Source organism: Schistocerca cancellata, chromosome 10 (assembly GCF_023864275.1).
Source record: "Schistocerca cancellata isolate TAMUIC-IGC-003103 chromosome 10, iqSchCanc2.1, whole genome shotgun sequence".
Classification (NCBI taxonomy): Eukaryota; Metazoa; Arthropoda; class Insecta; order Orthoptera; family Acrididae; genus Schistocerca; species Schistocerca cancellata.
In genome coordinates, this window is record NC_064635.1 from 96,568,055 (window position 1) to 96,590,074 (window position 22,020).

Sequence of the window (22,020 nt, forward strand, 5' to 3'; positions counted from 1 at the left end):
TAGGTGTACCACTTTCTTTCGCTCTTGAGTGTATTATGTAACATAATAATTTAGAAATATAATGGGGATGAGACAGAAAACTACGATGTTACGCTAGGACGCCGGCCGTTGTGGCCGAGCGGTTCTAGGCGCTTCAGTCCGGAACCGCGCTGCTGCTACAATCGCAGGTTCGAATCCTGCCTCGGGCATGGATGTGTGCGATGTCCTTAGGTTAAGTTAGGTTCTAAGTCTAGGGGACTGATGACCTCAGATGTTAAGTCCCATAGTGCGTAGAGCCATTTGAACCATTTGATGTTACGCTAGGTATTAGATCTGCAACTTTGCTACCGCCGTTTTGCAATAGACGGCAGTGGCGGCAAGTTGGGTTCGGGTGGTTGGTCATAGGTGTAATACAATAAGCTTAGGCATCTGTAAACATAATGCCATAAAATATCAGTCGATTTGTGATTGCATCATAAGGTTATTCTCGATTAAGTACGTCAATTTACGTGCCAATTTCTCGCCATTTGCGGGAAGTTTTAATTTTCTGCTTTAACATGAAGAAATATGCGGCTGTGGGTCGTAAAATGCTGGGTAAGACTAATGGTGATGGAACTATCAGTGGAAGAACGTGCAGAGAATGTTTTCAACGCCTTAAGAACAGTGATTTTGATGTCCAAGGCCAGCATGACGGTGGAAGACAGAACGTTTTCGTAGCTACTGAAACAGACGAAGACAGTCACAGGACATCATTATCGAGAGCAATTGATGCGTTCGAGCCCAGAACTGAAACACAAACGGCCACAATACAGCGATAGACACGTAAAGGTAATTTTTCAGTAGGTCGTGCACGACCCCATGTCGCAAAACCCGTCAAAATATACACGGAAACGTTGAAATGATAAGTCCTGTCCCTCCCGCCGTATTCTCCATACATTGCTGTCTTAGACCTTTTTCGGTCAGTGACATACAGTCTGGCTGACCAGCACTTCCGATCATATGAACAAGTGCAAAATTGAATCTATTCATGAATCCCCACAAAACACGCCCAGTTCTTCCGCCACGGGATTCGTATGCTATCCGAAAGATGGGAGAATGTAGTGGCCAGCGATGGGCAATACCATGAATCATAAATTTGTTGCACGGTTTTCACAATAAAGCCCCGAACTTCGAGAAAAAACTGCGGAAGCAAAGTTGTAGATCTAGTAGATACACTGATTTTGAAGGACAGATGGAAGCTGAATCTGGTGGTCGGTGTTCGAGCAGACAAGATGTTCGTCTCCAGAGCAACATGGAGAGTCCAGTCAAAGTGAGTACAAACAGTCTCCTCCCAAACAGTCGAGGCCCAGTGTTTTAGAAGATACTGATGACAGCGTACTAGAGAACATTCATAAAGGCTGTTGAATCGTAGTTCTAAATTCCTATAGCCAACTAATGAGGCACTACAAGTCGTTTAAAAGTAAATCAAATTGCAGATTATTTTTAAATTATGCGTCTAGCAAAAGGCGAGCAGGAGATCGTTTCAAAGGAAACTAACTGTCACTATTACAAACCGTAAAATAGCACGTAATATCCAAATTTGATAGAGCAAGATGGTATGCACCTACAATATTGGCATCTGCAAATGTGGGCACTAGAAGCGTCTAAAATGATTGGCTTGGACAATTTCAAAGCTTCAGTTTGTTTTGTCGTCAGCCTTAAAGCTGAATATGGCAATTGATCAGGCATTTTACTACCTTTGGCACCCGCGAGGACATAGAACACAATAATAGCATACGTCAGAAGTCACAACAGTCTATAGAGGCAGTGATCACGTTTCTGACAGAGCAGGGTGTAGAGAAAGGAAATGTTTGGAATGATGACCCGAGTCGATTCCAGTACGAAAGATCTTCATCATCAGCACTGCCTCATAGAGGAGGGGAAACTGCAGCTAGTTAGTTGCAGTCTGTGCGTAACTCTGCCCACAACTACACAATTGGAGTGATAGAAAAACTGACAGACAAGGCGTACATCTGCTTTCAGGAGGGATAAGCCAATTTGCCCGAATGTTTCAAACAAACTTCAAACAACCTGCCCATGAAACATTCATGTGGCGGCAGGCAAAATTGGGAAAATGAATAAAGAACACAGTAAATGTTTTCTAACTTCATTCCTTAGCGACCATGCCACAAGTGAAAAGAGCCTGTTGTTATGTGATTCCTGGTCGGATACAAGTTTTACGAACAAACGTGTTACGCTGAAGATACTGCCACCGAAAACAATAAAATATTGCCAACCCTGACGTTTACTTCTTTTGCCAATATGAGTTCTATATCAGGAGGACTGCTGATTTTGTAACGCTACAACGCGCCAAACCACAAGTGAAAATACATGATCGTTATTTCATAATCAAACTTTACTCTCTGATTTACAGTCCATTTTTTTGCAGCAAAGAATTCGCAATACGTTTGGCGAAAGGTAGCTAATGACATTGACATACCCGTATCATGATTTGAAAATGTAATTAGTGTGGCTCTTGCTATCGGACTATTTGCTTGCGAAATTGACCTCAAATGTAAAAAAAGTGGCTTTAGTGAGTTGTGGACATTGTTCTCTTCCACTCCATCGAAATTCCACCTATGCACCACGAGGACTAATATAAGCATTATCAGGTGTGTAGGATATGTGTGTTTCGTGCTATTATAATTACTTTAAGCAAAGATCTTAAAGACAGCGACAGTTTGTAATGGTACTTGAATTACGTAACCAATACGGCACCTCAACTCAACCTCTCGATACCAGCAATATTCTACTGTGTTTCTGTAAAATAGTTAACATATTTCTGTGACAACATTCAGATTCGATTTCATTAATGTAGAGGTACTTCGATACATCGATATGTATATATTGCAATGGTATTATTCTTATGTGTATTCTTTCTTTTGTCACCTCGATCACTGACGTACTTGTAACTCTGATTTTTGGGCGCGTAACGGTTATTAGAGAGTCAAGTTTTGGTCGTCATGTTAAAAAGACGCAATTTGTAGTCAGTTTATGAAATGTGAACTTTAACAGTGAGGAAGATATTTTCAAGTATGTTTTATATTGTGAAGTGTTGTTTTGGAACGAGTTACGTGATATTGCAACAAAAGTAATAAAAAGAGAAGTGTAACTTAAATTCGGAGTGCTGATTACTTTGTTACATCACCATTGTCCTAACTTGCAAAAGTTTAATCCTCAAGAATGGTTTATGAAACACATTTATAAAACTTTTGAATATCGCAGAATAACACCTAGGCGTCTATGCATCCGAGCTTGGAATCATCACTACCTAGATTTTCGACGATTGATCCATGAGTTCACAACGAGACCAGCGTGGGAAACACGAAAAGATGGGTGCCTAGTTTATCGATTATTTCAAGAAATGACTTTATTAACTGTGCTCTAATGACACCTGCCACATAATATAACTTTGTTGTTGCCCGAAAATGCAATATTTAGCAGCGTGAGCAACACTACAATCATAATTAATTTTTGACCTTTGTTATGGTAGAGTTGTTAGAAGTTGCAACGTAAAGTTAAAGCAATAAACATCCCTCGGTCACAAAATGAAGCCTTTTTAAACTAGGTTTCGGCCACTTCTAAGAATGCCTTCATCAGAAATAAAACATTGAAACCGGCCTGTAACATAAGTACAAAGTTCTAGGGAAAAAAATGTTTTTTACAAGTGTAAATACTGACTAGCAGTATAAAAAGAAAAGGCATAGTACTTACATGTCACGTATAACTATCAAGCGATAAAGCTTTAGTCACAGAATTTTAAAATAGGAAACATAGAAGGCAACCAACTGTGCGCTGGTCACAGCTGTCGAGCTGCAGTAGCATCAGACTTGGGCGCCCGCCTGGTGAACATTACACCAAAAGTGCCATTAGGAGCCGCAAATACAAACAGGCTACTTAACAGTCACAATATAGACAGGCGAATATTGTGATGAACATTACCTGATAGATGAAGTAAGAGGCAATACTTTATCTGTCAGCAGCAGACATGGTAACAATTTGTCTACATAATAGCTTACAAGTACTGTTCAAAGGCTGAAATCGCCATTACAGAATTACAAAGGGATCTGAGTAACTCAGCGAGTAGAAATAACGGTATAATATGGAATGTAGATAATATCAACCATTTAATGAACAAGAAATTATAAATCGTCTTAGACAAAACATTTCGGTAACTGCACGAAGGAACACGAAATCAAATATCAAGCAACGGCTTCATACCGTTGAAGAAGCTTCTATTACGTAGTTGTAGCTGCTCATGAAGAAGGAGGCCATCATTTCGAGAAAGATGTTTAACAATTTTCATTAACTCTCTGAAAGTAAAGCTCTCCAACCGTTTCTCAGCTACAGCGATAGGCATTCTCTCTTATTTCAGATATGTCGATGATATTTTAGTCATCTACAAAGGAGTTTTTGATGGCATTAACCGTATTTTCAATCTCTTCAAAGAACTTGAACGAGAAAATATCCTTCACCAGCGAATTCGAAAACGAGGCCCTTCAGTTGAATTTTCTTGACTTCACGCTTACGGTAGAAGAAAATAAAATCTCAGTTAATATTTTTCGTAAAGAAACATATACCGATCGGATCGTACCTGCGTCTTCTATGCACCCACAATCTGATAAGAACGCTTTCTTTGACCCGGCTATTCACGGAGCTGCTTCTGTTCTATTGTCGAAGGAAAAATTCGAGGAAGGAATTAATTTAATCAAAACGATAGCAGTTAATAACGAATACGAACCTGCCATAGTGAATAGCATTCTTAAAAAGAAAACTGTTAAAAGAGTTACTACACTCGGCACCTCTATCATTGAGTCCAGTCTAAAGAAGAAGTTTTTCTCTATTCCTTTCTTGGGGTCCATCTTCTGTCAGATACAACGCCTTCTTCGTAATAAATACAACTGTAATGTTGCCTTTTCAACCAATAATAATTTGAAAAAAATGTGTTCATAATTTAAAATCGACCCGTTCCCCTTTGAAAGACTCTGGTGTCTATAAAATTCTTTGCGACACCTGCTCTTCTTACTACGTAGGACAGACAAGACGTGCTTTTACAGTCAGATACAAATATCTTTAAAGAATAAATGGTACTAGCACTCAGAATTAGTCTTTTGCCGACCACCTTCTGATTACAGGTCACTCGCCTAAACATTCTGCACACTGAGAAGAAAGGCGTAGATTAAATGTTCTCGAAGAATTATAAAGTTTTTAAACATTTTTCTCGAAATGGCCTCCTTCTTAATGAGCAGCTACAACTACGTAATAGAAGCTTCTTCAACGGTATAAAGCCGTTGCTTGATATTTGATTTCGTGTTCCTTCGTGCAGTTACCGAAATATTTTTTCTAAGTTGATCTTTAATTTCTTGTTCATTAAATGGTTTATATTATCTACATTCCATATTACATCGTTATTTCTACTCGTTGAGTTATTCAGATCCCTTTGTAATTGTTATGGCTTTTTCAGGCTTTAAACTGTACTTCTAAGCTATTATGTAGACAAATTGTTACCACGTCTGCTGCTGACAGATAAAATATTGCCTCTTACTTCATATATTAAATAATGCTCATCACAATATTCGCCTGTCTATATTTCGAATGTTAAGAAGCCTGTTTGTATTTGCGGCTACTAGATGGCACTTTTGGCGTAATGTTCACCTGCCTGGCGCCTAAGTATGATGCTACTGCAGCTCGATAGGTGTGAGCAGCCTACAGTGGGTTGCCTTCTACGTTTTCTATTTTAGAAATCTGTGACTAAAGCTTTATCGCTTAATATTTACTTTATACGTGACATGTAAATACTGTGCCTTTTCTTTTTATACTGCTAGTCAGTACTTAAACATATAAAAAAAAGATGTTTTCCCTAAAACTTTGCGCTCATGTTATAGGCCAGTTTCAATGTTTTATTTCTGATGAAGGCACTCTTAGAAGTGGCCGAAACCTAGGTCAAATAATTTTGCGACCGAGCGCTGTTTATTGGTTTAATTTTAAGCAGAGGGTTTTTTGCACCGTTGATTGGAATATGTAATGATACACTGACATCATTGAGTAATGCATAATTTTCCTCGTCTAGTACTAATATCTTGTTACTTTGTTTCTCTCTGTTAAGATGTCACCCGTGGCAGAAACACAGACCAGTCTCTTTTTACGATCGAGTGTTATTCTGTGGTTTTTGCGAGCTTCCGTTCTGGCTTGCCTAAAGGACGGTGCGGTCTTTGATCGCGTGAGTCTGCCAGTTATCCGCTCCGCAATGAAATAAGTCTGCTGACCTCTGTAGCGGGGTGTGTTATCGCCTCGCGAGAGATTACAGGTCTTCCTGCTTGACACGGAGTCACCTCGTCGCAGCTGCGAGTCGCGGGTCAGGGTCTGCACCCGCGTTCCTACGCAACACCCGTCGGTGAGGTTTTGTTTACTTTCTGACGCACACCAGCCGGCGGGCAGCGTATAAATGGACAGAGCTGCCGTTCCCTGGACTGTCGCCGCCGCCACACCGCCAAGATGTTTCTGCCACGGGGTGTTCTCTCTGCGTTCGGTCTCGCCATCTTGTTTCACGCACAAGTAAGTACCTCCCAATGTCTTCCTTCGTTCCTTAGCAGGAAATTCGAGGATCACTGTAAAAGTGATGAGCGCTCGTTTCTCCATACAATTTTATCAAGACAATGAAAAAAAAATTTACAAGATACTTGATGCCTAACAAACGGGTCCTCATGGAATCGCATAATCAAATTTACTTCCTATAGAATTAGATTAGTGCCCATACATCTATTTTCTAATGCAGTATGCAGCAGATCTCAAATGAATAAATACACTACTGGCCATTAAAATTGCTACACCAAGAAGAAATGCAGGTGATAAAGGGGTATTCACTGGACAAAAATATTATACTAGAACTGACATGTGATTAGATTTTCACACAATTTGGGTGCGTAGATCCTGAGAAATCAGTACCCAGAACAACCACCTCTGGCCGTAATAACGGCCTTGATACGCCTGGGCATTGAGTCAAACAGAGCTCGGATGGCGCGTACAGGTACAGCTGCCCATGCAGCTTCAACACGATACCACAGTTCATTCAGCACGGCGTTCCGAATTCCGCTCCTGAACCCACCTATTCCATATTCTGCTAACAGTCATTGGATCTCGACCAACGCGAGCAGCAATGTCGCGATACGATAAACTGCAATCACGATAGGCTACAATCCGACCTTTATCAAAGTCTGAAACGTGATGGTACGCATTTCTCCTCCTTACACCAGGCATCACAACAACGTTTCACTAGGCAACGCCGGTCAACTGCTGTTTGTGTATGAGAAATCGGTTGAAAACTGTCCTCATGTCAGCACATTGTAGGTGTCGCCACCGGGTCCAACCTTGTGTGAATGCTCTGAAAAGCTAATCATTTGCACATCACAGCATCTTCTTCCTGTCGGTTAAATTTCGCATGTGTAGCATGTCATCTTCGTGGTGTAGCAATTTTAATGGCCAGTAGTGAAGAAAAAAGGAAGTAAAATGAAAGTACGGAAAAGTCGGAATTGAAGATTAAAAGATTTCCTATCACTGCTAAGTATCCAGCAACCAAAATTGGCGAATGGTTTCTTGATCAGAAATAAAGAAATACGTGTTTTAGCAATTGTGGAAATTTAACTCCTATGGAGATAAATGGAACCGTCGTGTGACTAGGGCCTCCCGTGGGGTAGACCGGTCGCCTGGTGCAAGTCTTTTGAGTTGACACCGGTTCGGCGATTTGCACGTCGATGGGGATTAGATGACGATGATAGAAACAACACAACACCCAGTCCCTGAGCGGACCAAGTCTCCGACACAGGCGGGAATCGAACCCAGGCCCCTTGGTATGACAGTCCGCTGCTCTGACCACCAAGCTAACGGGGCGGATGTCGTATGGAGGTCTAACTGTGAATGAAATCTTTCTTGAAAATAAATCATTATTAAAGAAGTACTAGAGCAATTTAAATCAATGAAAATTGGAGTTTGACTTGCAAGCTAGAACTAAAAAATAAGTGTTTCTGTCTATTTCGAAGTTCAACCCCTAAGCTTTTATGGAAATAAAACGTGTGAATATGAAAACATTTTCAAAGCTAAAGCTGTGAAAATTTGTATTGCGCTTGTCAGTTACAAATAAAAAAAATGTTTTTCAGAGTTTTTTTTTGGAAATACAACCTCTGACACAGTGATGTATGCACTCCGTCTTCCGGTCACAAGTGGCCCATCTGGACCATCTGACCGCCGTGTCATCCTCAGTGGAGGATGTGGATAGGAGAGGCGTGGGTCAGCACACCGCTCTCCCGGTCGTTATGATGGTTTTCTTTGACCGGAGTCGCTACTATTCGGTCGAGTAGCTCCTCAATTGGCATCACGAGGCTGAGTGCATCCCGAAAAATGGCAACAGTGCATGGGGGCTGGATGGTCACCCATCCAAGTGCCAGCCACGCCCGACAGCGCTTAACTTCGGTGATCTCACGGGATTCCGTGTATCCACTGCGGAAAGGCCGTTGCCGACATAGTGATATAGGGAATGAAATTTATATGAAAGTATTTCGTCATATAAAAAATTTTCTTTTAATTTAAATTTATGAAAATCGGTTTGTGACTTGTAAGAAAACGTATGTTAGGGGATGAGACTTTCTATGCAACTGCCACCACGAGAACTCATAAGGCAAGTTTAACAAGGAGCTCCGGCTCCAGCTACCAGAACCGCTTTTTGGTCAGAAGTACATCCGGAAAAGACTCTGCTTCAATGGCCTTAATTAGCGTGGAAAGTTTAGGTGATGTTGCGTTTCGTGAAAAACATAATTCCATTAAATAAAAAAAAAAAAAAAGTGTTGAGACCATACAGTCTACATAAGCAAGGCAGCGAGTGGTAAGCTAGTTTACTATGAAATGGAAATTCCAACCAAAGATATTGTGTCATAATTGTCTAAATGAAGCCGCATGGAGTGGCCGCGTGGTTTGAGGCGCCGTGTCACGGTTTACACAGCCCCTCCCGCCGGAGGTTCGAGACCTCCATCGGGCATGGGTGTGTGTGTGTGTGTGTGTGTGTGTGTGTGTGTGTGTGTGTGTGTGTGTGTTGTTCATAGCATAAGTTAGTTTAAGTAGTGTGTAAGTCTAGGGACTAATGACCTCAGCAGTTTGGTCCCTTAGAAATTCACACACATTTGAACATTTTTGTCTAAATGAAAATAAAATGTTTTTGTTTCCACTCACCAATCGCATGAAAATGAACTACAATTTGCAGAGAGATAAGAAACGATATATCCTGAAAAATGTAGGTACATAGAGAAATAAGAAAAGTATTTTTCTATTTGATCTTACACATTTTGGTAAGGAATTTTAATTTGTTTTAACGACTTTCATTTTCATACAGTTAATAACTGAAATTGACAAAATGTTTTGTTTATTAAAAATGATTCAAGAATATGAAGAAATCGCATTACGTAACAATTTGATCTGCTTTACAGTATGGTGTATTTTGGTCGAAGATCATTCTCCAGCACGAACTCCTACGAACAGTCTAACATTCTGCGTGGTGTCTGTTTGTTCTAAGTCATGTCTCCCTACTACTTTCGCGCAACGACGCTCTGATCGTGTTTTTTAGGGAATTGACTAGTTTGAACCTGGGACCTGTTGCTGGTAAGGAGACGCCAGACCACACATGACATGTAGAGTTCAGAAGAGTTCAGTGAGACTAGCGATGATATAATCAAATACGTAATGATTTCAGCGTCAGCTCCACTGCACTCCCTGTAAAAGAATCTTAATACTAACTAAATTTAATGGAAGGGGTTCAAGGCTTTCCTATTTTTAGTTAGCTGGTAAAACAACGTCGAAAAAGCAGTTAAGTTTACCATTGGAAATTTTATTCTACTCACAAAACATTGTTTATAAATTGCACTACTGATAAAAGGAAATATTTTAATACAGGATGATAAAAAGCAACTGCATTCAACAAAAATTTGATCGAATATTCCCTGAATGGGTTTCCAAGTTCTACAATGGATCGAAGGATGACCTATGCCATATCACATCTATAATCCACACTCCTGGAAATGGAAAAAAGAACACATTGACACCGGTGTGTCAGACCCACCATACTTGCTCCGGACACTGCGAGAGGGCTGTACAAGCAATGATCACACGCACGGCACAGCGGACACACCAGGAACCGCGGTGTTGGCCGTCGAATGGCGCTAGCTGCGCAGCATTTGTGCACCGCCGCCGTCAGTGTCAGCCAGTTTGCCGTGGCATACGGAGCTCCATCGCAGTCTTTAACACTGGTAGCATGCCGCGACAGCGTGGACGTGAACCGTATGTGCAGTTGACGGACTTTGAGCGAGGGCATATAGTGGGCATGCGGGAGGCCGAGTGGACGTACCGCCGAATTGCTCAACACGTGGGGCGTGAGGTCTCCACAGTACATCGACGTTGTCGCCAGTGGTCGGCGGAAGGTGCACGTGCCCGTCGACCTGGGACCGGACCGCAGCGACGCACGGATGCACGCCAAGACCGTAGGATCCTACGCAGTGCCGTAGGGGACCGCACCGCCACTTCCCAGCGAATTAGGGACACTGTTGCTCCTGGGGTATCGGCGAGGACCATTCGCAACCGTCTCCATGAAGCTGGGCTACGGTCCCGCACACCGTTAGGCCGTCTTCCGCTCACGCCCCAACATCGTGCAGCCCGCCTCCAGTGGTGTCGCGACAGGCGTGAATGGAGGGACGAATGGAGACGTGTCGTCTTCAGCGATGAGAGTCGCTTCTGCCTTGGTGCCAATGATGGTCGTATGCGTGTTTGGCGCCGTGCAGGTGAGCGCCACAATCAGGACTGCATACGACCGAGGCACACAGGGCCAACACCCGGCATCATGGTGTGGGGAGCGATCTCCTACACTGGCCGTACACCACTGGTGATCGTCGAGGGGACACTGAATAGTGCACGGTACATCCAAACCGTCATCGAACCCATCGTTCTATCATTCCTAGACCGGCAAGGGAACTTGCTGTTCCAACAGGACAATGCACGTCCGCATGTATCCCGTGCCACCCAACGTGCTCTAGAAGGTGTAAGTCAACGACCCTGGCCAGCAAGATCTCCGGATCTGTGCCCCATTGAGCATGTTTGGGACTGGATGAAGCGTAGTCTCACGCGGTCTGCACGTCCAGCACGAACGCTGGTCCAACTGAGGCGCCAGGTGGAAATGGCATGGCAAGCCGTTCCACAGGACTACATCCAGCATCTCTACGATCGTCTCCATGGGAGAATAGCAGCCTGCATTGCTGCGAAAGGTGGATATACACTGTACTAGTGCCGACATTGTGCATGCTCTGTTGCCTGTGTCTATGTGCCTGTGGTTCTGTCAGTGTGATCATGTGATGTATCTGACCCCAGGAATGTGTCAATAAAGTTTCCCCTTCCTGGGACAATGAATTCACGGTGTTCTTATTTCAATTTCCAGGATTGTATGTTTGAGTTAAGTTTCATAAAAGAGAAAACTATCAAAACGGTCTACAGTGACCCTCACTTATCTTTAATTACTTATTTAACTTGTCGTAAATTACAGTGGCTGATGTGGCTTCTCAATAATTATATAACAGAAAAATCATCGGGTTTCAGATTTTAACTTCTAATAGCAAATGTGAATACCATGAACTTTAATTGACGATCGACACTAGTATTACGCAAAATGGGGATGTAACAGATGAGACTTCTGCAGTTCTGAGTGAAGCCTTATGAATCTTATGCGGCATCGCGTGTGTTCATTACCTTGTCGTTGGTTAGGCAGCGTCAGGGTGCGGCGGGCGGCGCAGCTCCACACACCTCCCCGTCTCGGAAGCAACTCTCTCTAACTTCTCCTTACTACAATTTACTGAAGTTGGTTTAAGAAAAGCTATCTGGCTGTGTTTTCAACTGACCAATCAGGGTCTCAATGTTAACCTTAAGCTCCGCCTACAAAAGTTCTGTCTGTCCAATGAGAAACATACTTTTCGTGATGGGGCAATATTTTTAATGTTTGCAACGTAACAGAGACGCGTATAGTCTCACGCTAAAACTTTCAGCTAGTGTAGCCCTTTTAGTGTTATAGTAAGATCTATACTGTTCTTCTGGAGGGCTCTATCTTTTAACATGGGCTGGGGGGTGGTCCTGGCGGTCAGCCGCGATGTGGATGTCCGTCCCTTATCATAGGGCCTTCTAGCTTAACACGGTTCTGCTCTTGGCTTCTCGTTTCTTCCGTCGGAACTGCGTCTGTTTCACAGTGGGAAGGTATCATATGCATTTAGGCGTTCTTGTGTTTGTGGTATTCCATTTGCTCACTCGTTGATCGTATTGCTTTGGTTAATTTAATGTCAGGATTTATTCGGAGCTATGTGACATACTGCCGGATTTTCTATCATGTCAGGGTTTTCATGGAAGGTGTTGGATTTGCCTGACACCTTACAACAGTTATGTTGGGGTTTTTCGCAATGTCTAGCAGGAGTCAGCCCAAACAAGTACTGCTCATCATGTTTTCCATGCTGCACCAAACTTTGGTCTGTTTCCCAGTATAAACAGAAATCATTTCTTAAAGCAGAATTTTACGTGCTCACTCGATAGGGCGGCCCAAAATTACTCTAATGCGATATTCGGTTTGGTGACATGCATTAACAGTGACAGTAAAACGAGGAGAGTAGCAGTTACTCCACGACCGACTGAGCAGCGCTGCCATCTGCCAGCGACACTGAGTGCGGGCCGGGGTGGCGTGCGAAACGACCAAACTGGCCGAGGACTGGAGTGCTGGAGTTGCAGATGTTCTGCGTACTTTACAGTCAGCGTTAATAAGTATCGATAGAACACGTGTGACAACAGAACAATTTGGAACCGCTCTGTTGCATGACCACATAAAATTCCGCTTTAAATACAATCTTGTTTCTACCGGGAAACAACTGACGTTTTACATTCACATTGGGCATTGCATGGAATATGTGAGGAGTAGTAATTACCTGGGCGCACTCTAGCTCCACATTTCGAAAACGAAACTACAACATATAAATCTTGCTCTTGGCAAAAATCTGCACTGGGTAATGGTTCTTCAAAAATGGTTCAAATGGCTCTGAGCACTATGGGACTTAACATCTAAGGTCATCAGTCCCCTAGAATTTAGAACTACTTAAACGTAACTAACCTAAGGACATCACACACATTTTTGCCCGAGGCAGGACTCGAACCCGCGACCGTAGCGATCGCGCGGTTCCAGACTGTAACGCCTAGAACCGCTCTGCCACTCCGGCCGGCCACCGTCACCAGTTTAATCTGCAGCTGACCAGAAGAAGACCTCTACATTCCACGTTTCGTAAAGGAACACAGCGAATCGAGTACGTAACTGCTGTCCAGTACCCATCCAAGAGCACAAGATTTCTCCAGATGCGCGAAATTGAGGAGATTAGCACGCCTTTTCCGTGTGCAGTATATGTGAAACTGTTGTGATAATATAACAGACGGTTAAGAACAAGAAACGGATATTCTTTATGCATGGTGGAGCTCCAGACGAACGGAGTTTGCAGCCTTTTACGTAAATCGTCTGCGGCATCAATTCTAAAATATTATTCTAGTGTATGGAGTCATTATCGAGAAGGTATTAGTAAGAGAGAACATAAACACATGCACTCCTAAGGCTATAAGGTTCTGCATTTAAAACAAGCTATAACGTCAGATCGTTGCGGTATCCGACCTATTACTCGTATGGAATGCAACGCTATTACTATCTCCTTGTAAGAAACGTATTTCCAGCGCATGACATACGTTCTCCTTGGAGGTTTCTCTACGCTAAACTACGGTGAAAAACTATGAAATGAAAAACTACTTCCTTAAAACTTCGATTCTTTGTGATACAGGTACAATATAGCTTTCCATAGTGTATAGCGTCCACTGTTCTCGTCCGATCACGAATCAGAAACTGCACTACGCTCGCCAAAATGTTCAAATGTGTCTAAATTCCTAAGGGACCAAGCTGCTGAGGTCATCGGTCCCTACACTTACACGTTACTTAAACTAACTTACGCTAAGAGCAACACACACACCCATGCCCCAGGGAGGACTCGAACCTCCGGCGGGAGGTGCCGTGCAATCCGTGACAAAGCGCCTCAAACCACGCGGCCACTCCTCGCGGCTACTGTGCTCGTATAAAATGATCGTTAGTAACGGAAAACACCTCACACAAAGAATGACACGATGCGCGTTCATGTTACGACGAGCCAAACGGTAATTTTTTCATAATGGAGTGGTTGCACCGGCCGGCGTTGCCGAGCGGTTCTACGCGCTTCACTGTGGGACCGCGCGACCGCTACTGTGGTGTGCGTACTGTAAGACCTTCAGTACACACGCCATCAGATTATTTGACTAGTTGCTCTAACGAAGTAGGCGAATGTCAGCAATATGTCTCGTGGCGTGTTTATCTTCCGCCGTTAGGTCAGACGATTGAAATGCCACTTGCAGCTTAGAGTAGCAGATTGACGGTGACCAACTTTAAACAGAACTTGATTAATTTTCACACACATTTATTAAAATAATAAAAAGGCATTGATATTACGTAACTTGATTCTGGATGCTGTTTACAATGGACAATCTGAAGTTCCTTTGGTCTTGGTACGTTAATCTTATTCTCACATATATCTCTTGACAAAGTGTCTACACATTTATCTTCATGGCTATGTGCAGGAATATGGTAATCTTATTAGGCGCACACTGAAACTTGACTATAGACTGGTACAGACAAATGTAGAACTCGTACAGACTGGTACAGACTAATGCAGACTGGTACAGACAAATGCAGACTCACTAATCGGTGGTCTGTACTCTCGTTATAATACCTCGCGCGTTCATGTATCACTGCGCGAGTGTGATCCGCAAGGAGAAAAGGTTCTACGTTAGCAGCAATCTCATTGGCTGCATTACATATTAATACGCAGATCGGCAGAAGCAGAATTCGGTCCGTCTCTATGGCAGTGCCATCTCGTAGTGCAGAGACAGACGAGCGCTGCGCCTGCGCTGCGGTGCTTAGCGGGGCGCGCTCTAGTGGGAAAGTTGTGTACGCACTGACTACGCGGATCTATGTACACAACAGCTACGTTCGCAGGTTCGACTCCTGCTCAGAGCCATTTGAACCATTTTGGAGAGGTTGCTGATACACAATGTTACGGCTCTCTGTTGGTCAGTACCTCGTGTCCTGTGAATTCACATCACTGGAAAGATGAAACCAAGATTTGTCGCTGATGATGTAATGAAATGAAATGAGCGTTTGGCGTCACTGGCCGGGAGGCCCCTTTTGGGGCAGGTCCAGCCGCCTTGGCGCAGGTCTTACTACATTCGACGCCACATTGGGCGACGGGAGAGCAGGATGGGGATGAAATGATGAAGACAGCACAACACCCAGTCCCTGAGCGGAGAAAATCCCCGACCCAGCCGGGAATCGGGCTCGGACCCGTAGGATAGCAATCCGTCACGCTGAGCACTTGGCTATCGGAGCGGACACTGATGATGTAATAGAAAGGGTCTGACAAACCACCGTTGATGTTGTTCAAAAGCCATGTGCAGTAATCTACACGTTTCTGATTCGTCCTCCCATAACTGCTGCACAAGCGTCACAGGAGCTGGCTTCAGATTACGACTTTTCAACATCTGCTGGCAAACGACCCTAGTTACATGCGTCAGTTGGCCCAATTTACGGGTCGACTGCTTTGGACTCTGAACAATTCTTCTGCGAATATCTGCAATAACTTCTGGTGTGCAAACTGAAGGAATTCTTTGTCGTTTTACATTTTGCACAGATCTGTAGGTGCGCCAGTTCTTACACAGACTCTGTATTGCTCTCTTTGCTGGTGGTCCTTCATCCGGATAGCATACCATGAAAATTTCGCGAGTTTCCTTAACCGAATTTGTTTTCGCACATGCTTCCACAGTTCTTCATTCTATCGAGAAAGTCATTTTGCAAACCGCAAAGAGGAATTTCCAGTGTCGCTAATGAAAAAGCTGAAATGCTGACAGAAGAATAGTAACAGTCGATTATTGCATAAAACAGTCCATTGTTGTAACTCTTTGCTCTGTTTCAGAATTCGATATGCTGCATTCGCGTCTCATACGTAATGTCGCTAATGAAAAAGCTGAAACGCTGACAGAAGCATAGTAACAGTCGATTCTAGCATAAAACTGTCCATTGTTGTAGATCTTTGCTCCGTTTCAGAATTCGAAATGCTGCATTCGCGTTTCATATCTAATGTCCCTAATGAAAAAGCTGAAATGCTGACAGAAGAATAGTATCAGTTGATTATTGCATAACACTGCCCATTGTTGTAGCTCTTTGCTCTGTTGCAGAAGTCGAAATGCTGCATTCACATTCAAACGTGAGGAGGACCGCTTTTAACTGCACTGTCCTGTAAATTGGGTGCCGTGTCTTCGGTGACACACCCGGCATGTAATATGACGAAAAATATAAGCCTCTCATCAACACTCCCATAGTGTGTGTGTGTGTGTGTGTGTGCGTGTGTGTGTGTGTACTGTGCCGCGCGGGATTAGCCGAGCGATCTAAGGCGCTGCAGTCATGGACTGTGCGGCTGGTCCCGGCGGAGGTTCGAGTCCTCCCTCAGGCATGAGTGTGTGTGTTTGTCCTTAGGAGAATTTAGGTTAAGTAGTGTGTAAGCTTAGGGACTGATGACCATAGCAATTAAGTCCCATAAAATTTCACACACATTTGAACATTTGTGTGTATTGTGTCTGTTGAACAGGGACCTAGAAACAACGGAGAGGCTCCATCCCACCATAACCCGCAGTGGTCCACAACTCCACAACAGTCCACCCACCCTACTGCCGCCATACACCAAACCATGGGTTATTGTGTGGTTCCACCTTCGGCCCCCATTGGACACCCCATTCGTGGAAACGTTTCATACCAGACGAGTGTAGCCCCCAATGTTTGCTTGGTAGTGTACTTATGGTGTGCGCATACGTGGAAACAGTGTTTGCGCAACAATTGCCTACATAGTTTAACTGCGGCGGAATAACGGGAACCAGCCCGCATTCGCCGCAGATGGAAAACCGCCTAAAAACAATCCACAGGCTGGCCGGCACACCGGACCTCGACACGAATCCGCTGGGCGGATTCGTATCGCGGACCGGCATGCTTTCCCGCTCGGGAAGCAGCGCAACAGACCGCGTGGCTAGCCGGGCGGGCTCCCTTAGGGTACTTCCACATCTAATAATTCTGCTCCGCTTAGAGCGCCGTGCAAAGTTGTATCCGCTAATAAGTCCTGAATCCATCACAAATCTGGCCGACATTCTTATTTTGTTCACTAAGCGACTGCCGTACATGGCTTTTACCTACGCCAGGGAATTCACAACCAGACCCTTGCCTTTGTCCGTCTTCATTGCGTTTTATCGTGTAAGGCAGCTTCATCATCTACAACTACATCTACATCCATACTCCGCAAGCCACCTCACGGTGTGTGACGGAGGGTACCCTGAGTACCTCTATCGGTTCTCCCTTTTATTCCAGTCTCGTATTGTTCGTGGAAAGAAGGATTGTCTGTATGCTTCTGTGTGTGCTCTAATCTCTCTGATTTTATCCTCATGGTCTCTTCGCGAGATATACGTAGGAGGGAGCAATATACTGCTGGACTCTTCGGTGAAGGTATGTTATCGAAACTTCAACTAAAGCCCGTACCGAGCTACTGAGCGTCTCTCCTGCAGAGTCTTCCACTGGAGTTTATCTATCATCTCCGTAACGCTTTCGCGATTACTAAATGATCCTGTAACGAAGCGCGCTGCTCTCCGTTGTCTCTTCTCTATCTCTTCTATCAACCCTATCTGGTACGGATCCCACACCGCTGAGCAGTATTCAAGCAGTGGGCGAACAAGCGTACAGTAACCTACTTCCTTTGTTTTCGGATTGCATTTCCTTAGGATTCTTCCAATGAATCTCAGTCTGGTATCTGCTTTACTGACGATCAACTTTATATGATCATTCCATTTTAAATCACTCCTAATGCGTACTCCCAGATAATTTATGGAATTAACTGCTTCCAGTTGCTGACCTGCTATTTTGTAGCTAAATGATAAAGGATCTATCTTTCTATGTATTCGCAGCACATTACACTTGTCTACATTGAGATTCAATTGCCATTCCCTGCACCATGCGTCAATTTGCTGCAGATCCTCCTGCATTTCAGTACAATTTTCCATTGTTACAACCTCTCGATACACCACAGCATCATCTGCAAAAAGCCTCAGTGAACTTCCGATGTCATCACCCAGGTCATTTATGTATATTGTGAACAGCAACGGTCCCATGACACTCCCCTGTGGCACACCTGAAATCACTCTTACTTCGGAAGACTTCTCTCCATTGAGAATGACATGCTGCGTTCTGTTATCTAGGAACTCCTCAATTCAATCACACAATTGGTCTGATAGTCCATATGCTCTTACTTTGCTCATTAAACGACTGTGGGGAACTGTATCGAACGCCTTGCGGAAGTCAACAAACACGGCATCTACCTGTGAACCCGTGTCTGTGGCCCTCTGAGTCTCGTGGACGAATAGCGCGAGCTGGGTTTCACATGACCGTCTTTTTCGAAACCCATGCTGATTCTTACAGAGTAGATTTCTAGTCTCCAGAAAAGTCATTATACTCGAACATAATACGTGTTCCAAGATTCTACAACTGATCGACGTTAGAGATATAGGTCTATAGTTCTGCACATCTGTTCGACGTCCCTTCTTGAAAACGGGGATGACCTGTGCCCCTTTTCCAATCCTTTGGAACGCTACGCTCTTCTAGAGACCTACGGTACACCGCTGCAAGAAGGGGGGCAAGTTCCTTCGCGTACTCTGTGTAAAATCAAACTGGTATCCCATCAGGTCCAGAGGTCTTTCCTCTTTTGAGCGATTTTGATTGTTTCTCTATCCCACTGTCGTCTATTTCGATATCTATCATTTTGTCATCTGTGCGACAATCTAGAGAAGGAACTACAGTGCAGTCTCCCTCTGTGAAACAGCTTTGGAAAAAGACATTTAGTATTTCGGCCTTTAGTCTGTCATCCTCTGTTTTAGTACCATTTTGGTCACAGAGTGTCTGGACATTTTGTTTTGATCCACCTACCGCTTTGACATAAGACCAGAATTTCTTAGGATTTTCTGCCAAGTCAGTACATAGAGCTTTACTTTCGAATTCATTGAACGGCTCTCTCATAGCCCTCCTCACACTACATTTCGCTTCGCGTAATTTTTGTTTGTCTGCAAGGCTTTGGCTATGTTTATGTTTGCTATGGAGTTCCCTTTGCTTCCGCAGCAGTTTTCAAACTCGGTTGTTGTACAACGGTGGCTCTTTTGCATCATGTATGTGTACTGCCAGTGATTACGGAAGATATTATGTTACAGGTATTTGCTGATAACACAGCGACAGTTGGCGTCTACTATGAAACGCTGAGCCTACCGTGCAAAGGATTCTTCATAGACCAGCTGCTTCCGGCTTATAGACAGGCTCCAGATCGTATCACCGTTACACTGGTGCCATTTGGCAAAACTGTGGTAAGTAACACTTTCTATCTACTTTCTACTGTTTAAGACGATTGAAACACAGTAAACTACACGTAAAGCTTTATTTCACACCACTCATCAGTGTTACATTACACACACACACACACACACACACACACACACACACACACACACACACACACACACCTGCTGCAGAGGACAGCACATTCTACTCTATACATCTACATCTACATTTACATCTACATACATAGCCTGCCAACCACCGTACGGTGCATGGCGGAAGGTATCTTGTACCACTAGTACTCTTTTCCTTTGCTATTCCACCCGCAGACAGAGCGCTAGAAAAACGACTGCCTATATGCATTATAGTATACACAAAATGAAAAAATTCGACACATTTCAGTCTTAGCATCATAGAAAGAGCTCATTCCTTATCAAGATCAAGCTTACGCCAGAAACAGGCATCTTAAATAACACTTGCTAGGAAATCAGCTGGAACGTTTTGTATTTCCTTTTCCTTTTTAAAAAAATGAAGGTAACATATATCTTCATGTCACAGCTTAAAAGGCACTTCCTAAAATACACAGCGAACAGCGCCACAAGTAAAAGCGTAAGGAATTGCAAAGCATGAAATTGGGTATTACCCACATAATCAGCCATCTTCCCAATACCAAAACACCTGACTAGTCAAGAAATAAATTACTGTCCAAGGCAAAAGTGGATCCAAACCATTTTCCACAGCACAGCGACGCTCCATGAGGCTCTACGGTGGGACGACCACTAGCCCAGACACATCTCACTACAGCCCGGCAAATGCCAAATCCAGCTGCCCGGCTGTACAAAGAAGCACTCCCTGTGTGTAACCACTTAGCGTCGAATGGCGTTGCCACAGTCGTGACATCGGTTCCCACCAGATCACCGAAGATTAGCGCTGTCGTACTTGGCTACCGCTTGGGTGGGTGACCATTTGGGGTCTGTCGAACACTGTTGGTAAAACAGTGTGCAATCAGCCTGTGAGGCCAGTGTGGTGTGCGTACTGTAAGACCTCCGGTACACACACCATCAGATTATTTGACTTGTCGCTCTAACGAAGTAGGCGAGTGCCAGCAATATGTCTCGTGGTCTTATCGTGGCGTGTTTATCTTCTGCCGTTAGGTCAGACGACAGAAATGCCACTTGCACGCTTAGAGTACCAGATTGACGGTGACCAACTTTAAACACAACTTGATTAATTTTCACACACATTTATTAAAATAATAAAAAGCATAGACATTACGTAACTTGATTCTGGATGCTGTTTACAATTGACAATCTGAAGTTCCTTTGGTCTTGGTACGTTAATCTTATTCTCACATGTCTCTGATACCTGACAAAAGTGTCTATTCATTTATCTTCATAGCTATGTACAGGAATATGGGTAATCTTATTAGGCACAGACTGAAACTTGACTATAGACTGGTACAGACTGGTGCAGACAAATGGAGACTGGTACATACTGACTAATCGGAGGTCTGTACACTCGTTATAATACCTCGCGCATTCACGTATCACTGCGCAAGTGTGATCCGTGAGGAGAAAAGGTTCCACATTAGCAGTAATCTCATTGGCTGCGTTACATATTAATACACGGATCGGCGAAAGCAGAATTTGGTCCATCTCTAAGGCAGCGCCATCTCGTAGTGCGGAGACGGACGAGCACTGCGCCTGCGCTGTTGTGCTTAGCGGGGCGCGCTCTAGTGGGAAAGTTGTGTACGCGCTGACTACACGGAACTATGTACACAACAGCCAGTTTAAGAGCTGCTTGACTGAGGAGTAGTGGCTCTCGTCACGAAAGCTCACAACAGCCGGGAGAGCGGTTTGCTGACCAAATGCCACTCCACATCCGCTTCCAGTAACGCCTAACGGCTGAGGATGACACGGCGGTCGGTCGGTGCTGCTGTGCCTCGAGAGGCATGTTCATACAAAGTTAGAGGTTATTCGCACCGGCCACCCGTACTCGCCATCTTCCTGTACATCTGCAAACAGCTGTTAATTGCTGCTCACCCTGTTCGTCGGGACGTTTTTGTGTGTGGAGAATAAGCGTGGTCCACCTACTCTTCCATGGGGGACGCCTGACCATACCCTCGTCTCTGACGATTCGAGAAGCTGGACGTTCCTTCTGCGATATTTCAGCCACTGTACATAATTACTGGCAGCGCTGGTCACGAGAATGTACGACCATGCTCTGGACAGCCACGTGGCACTACCGAGAGGGAAGACCATCGTGTTTGGAGTATGGCTATGGCGCATCGTACTGCATCTGCAGCAGAAATCTGAGCAGCAGTTGGCACAACAGTGGAACAACTGTTACAGATCGGTTACTTGAAGGACATCTCCGACCCGCACGGCCTGTATCGTGCTTTCCAATGACCCCGAACAACCACCATTTTCGACTTCAGTGGTGCCAAGTGAGTACTCATTCGAGGG

The 22,020-nt window shown here is 44.1% G+C and overlaps 1 protein-coding gene across 1 annotated transcript in view; it reads left to right on the plus strand.

Annotated features, from left to right (window-relative positions):
* The first annotated feature begins 6,418 nt into the window (after nucleotides 1–6,418).
* Nucleotides 6,419–22,020, plus strand: part of LOC126106615 (gamma-interferon-inducible lysosomal thiol reductase-like) — a 45,082-nt gene continuing 29,480 nt past the window's right edge. The window contains exons 1-2 of the mRNA XM_049912965.1: nucleotides 6,419–6,573; nucleotides 19,435–19,584. Coding sequence (XP_049768922.1) covers nucleotides 6,514–6,573; nucleotides 19,435–19,584 — 210 coding nt within the window. The 5' untranslated portion in view covers nucleotides 6,419–6,513. The remainder of the gene's footprint in view (nucleotides 6,574–19,434; nucleotides 19,585–22,020) is intronic.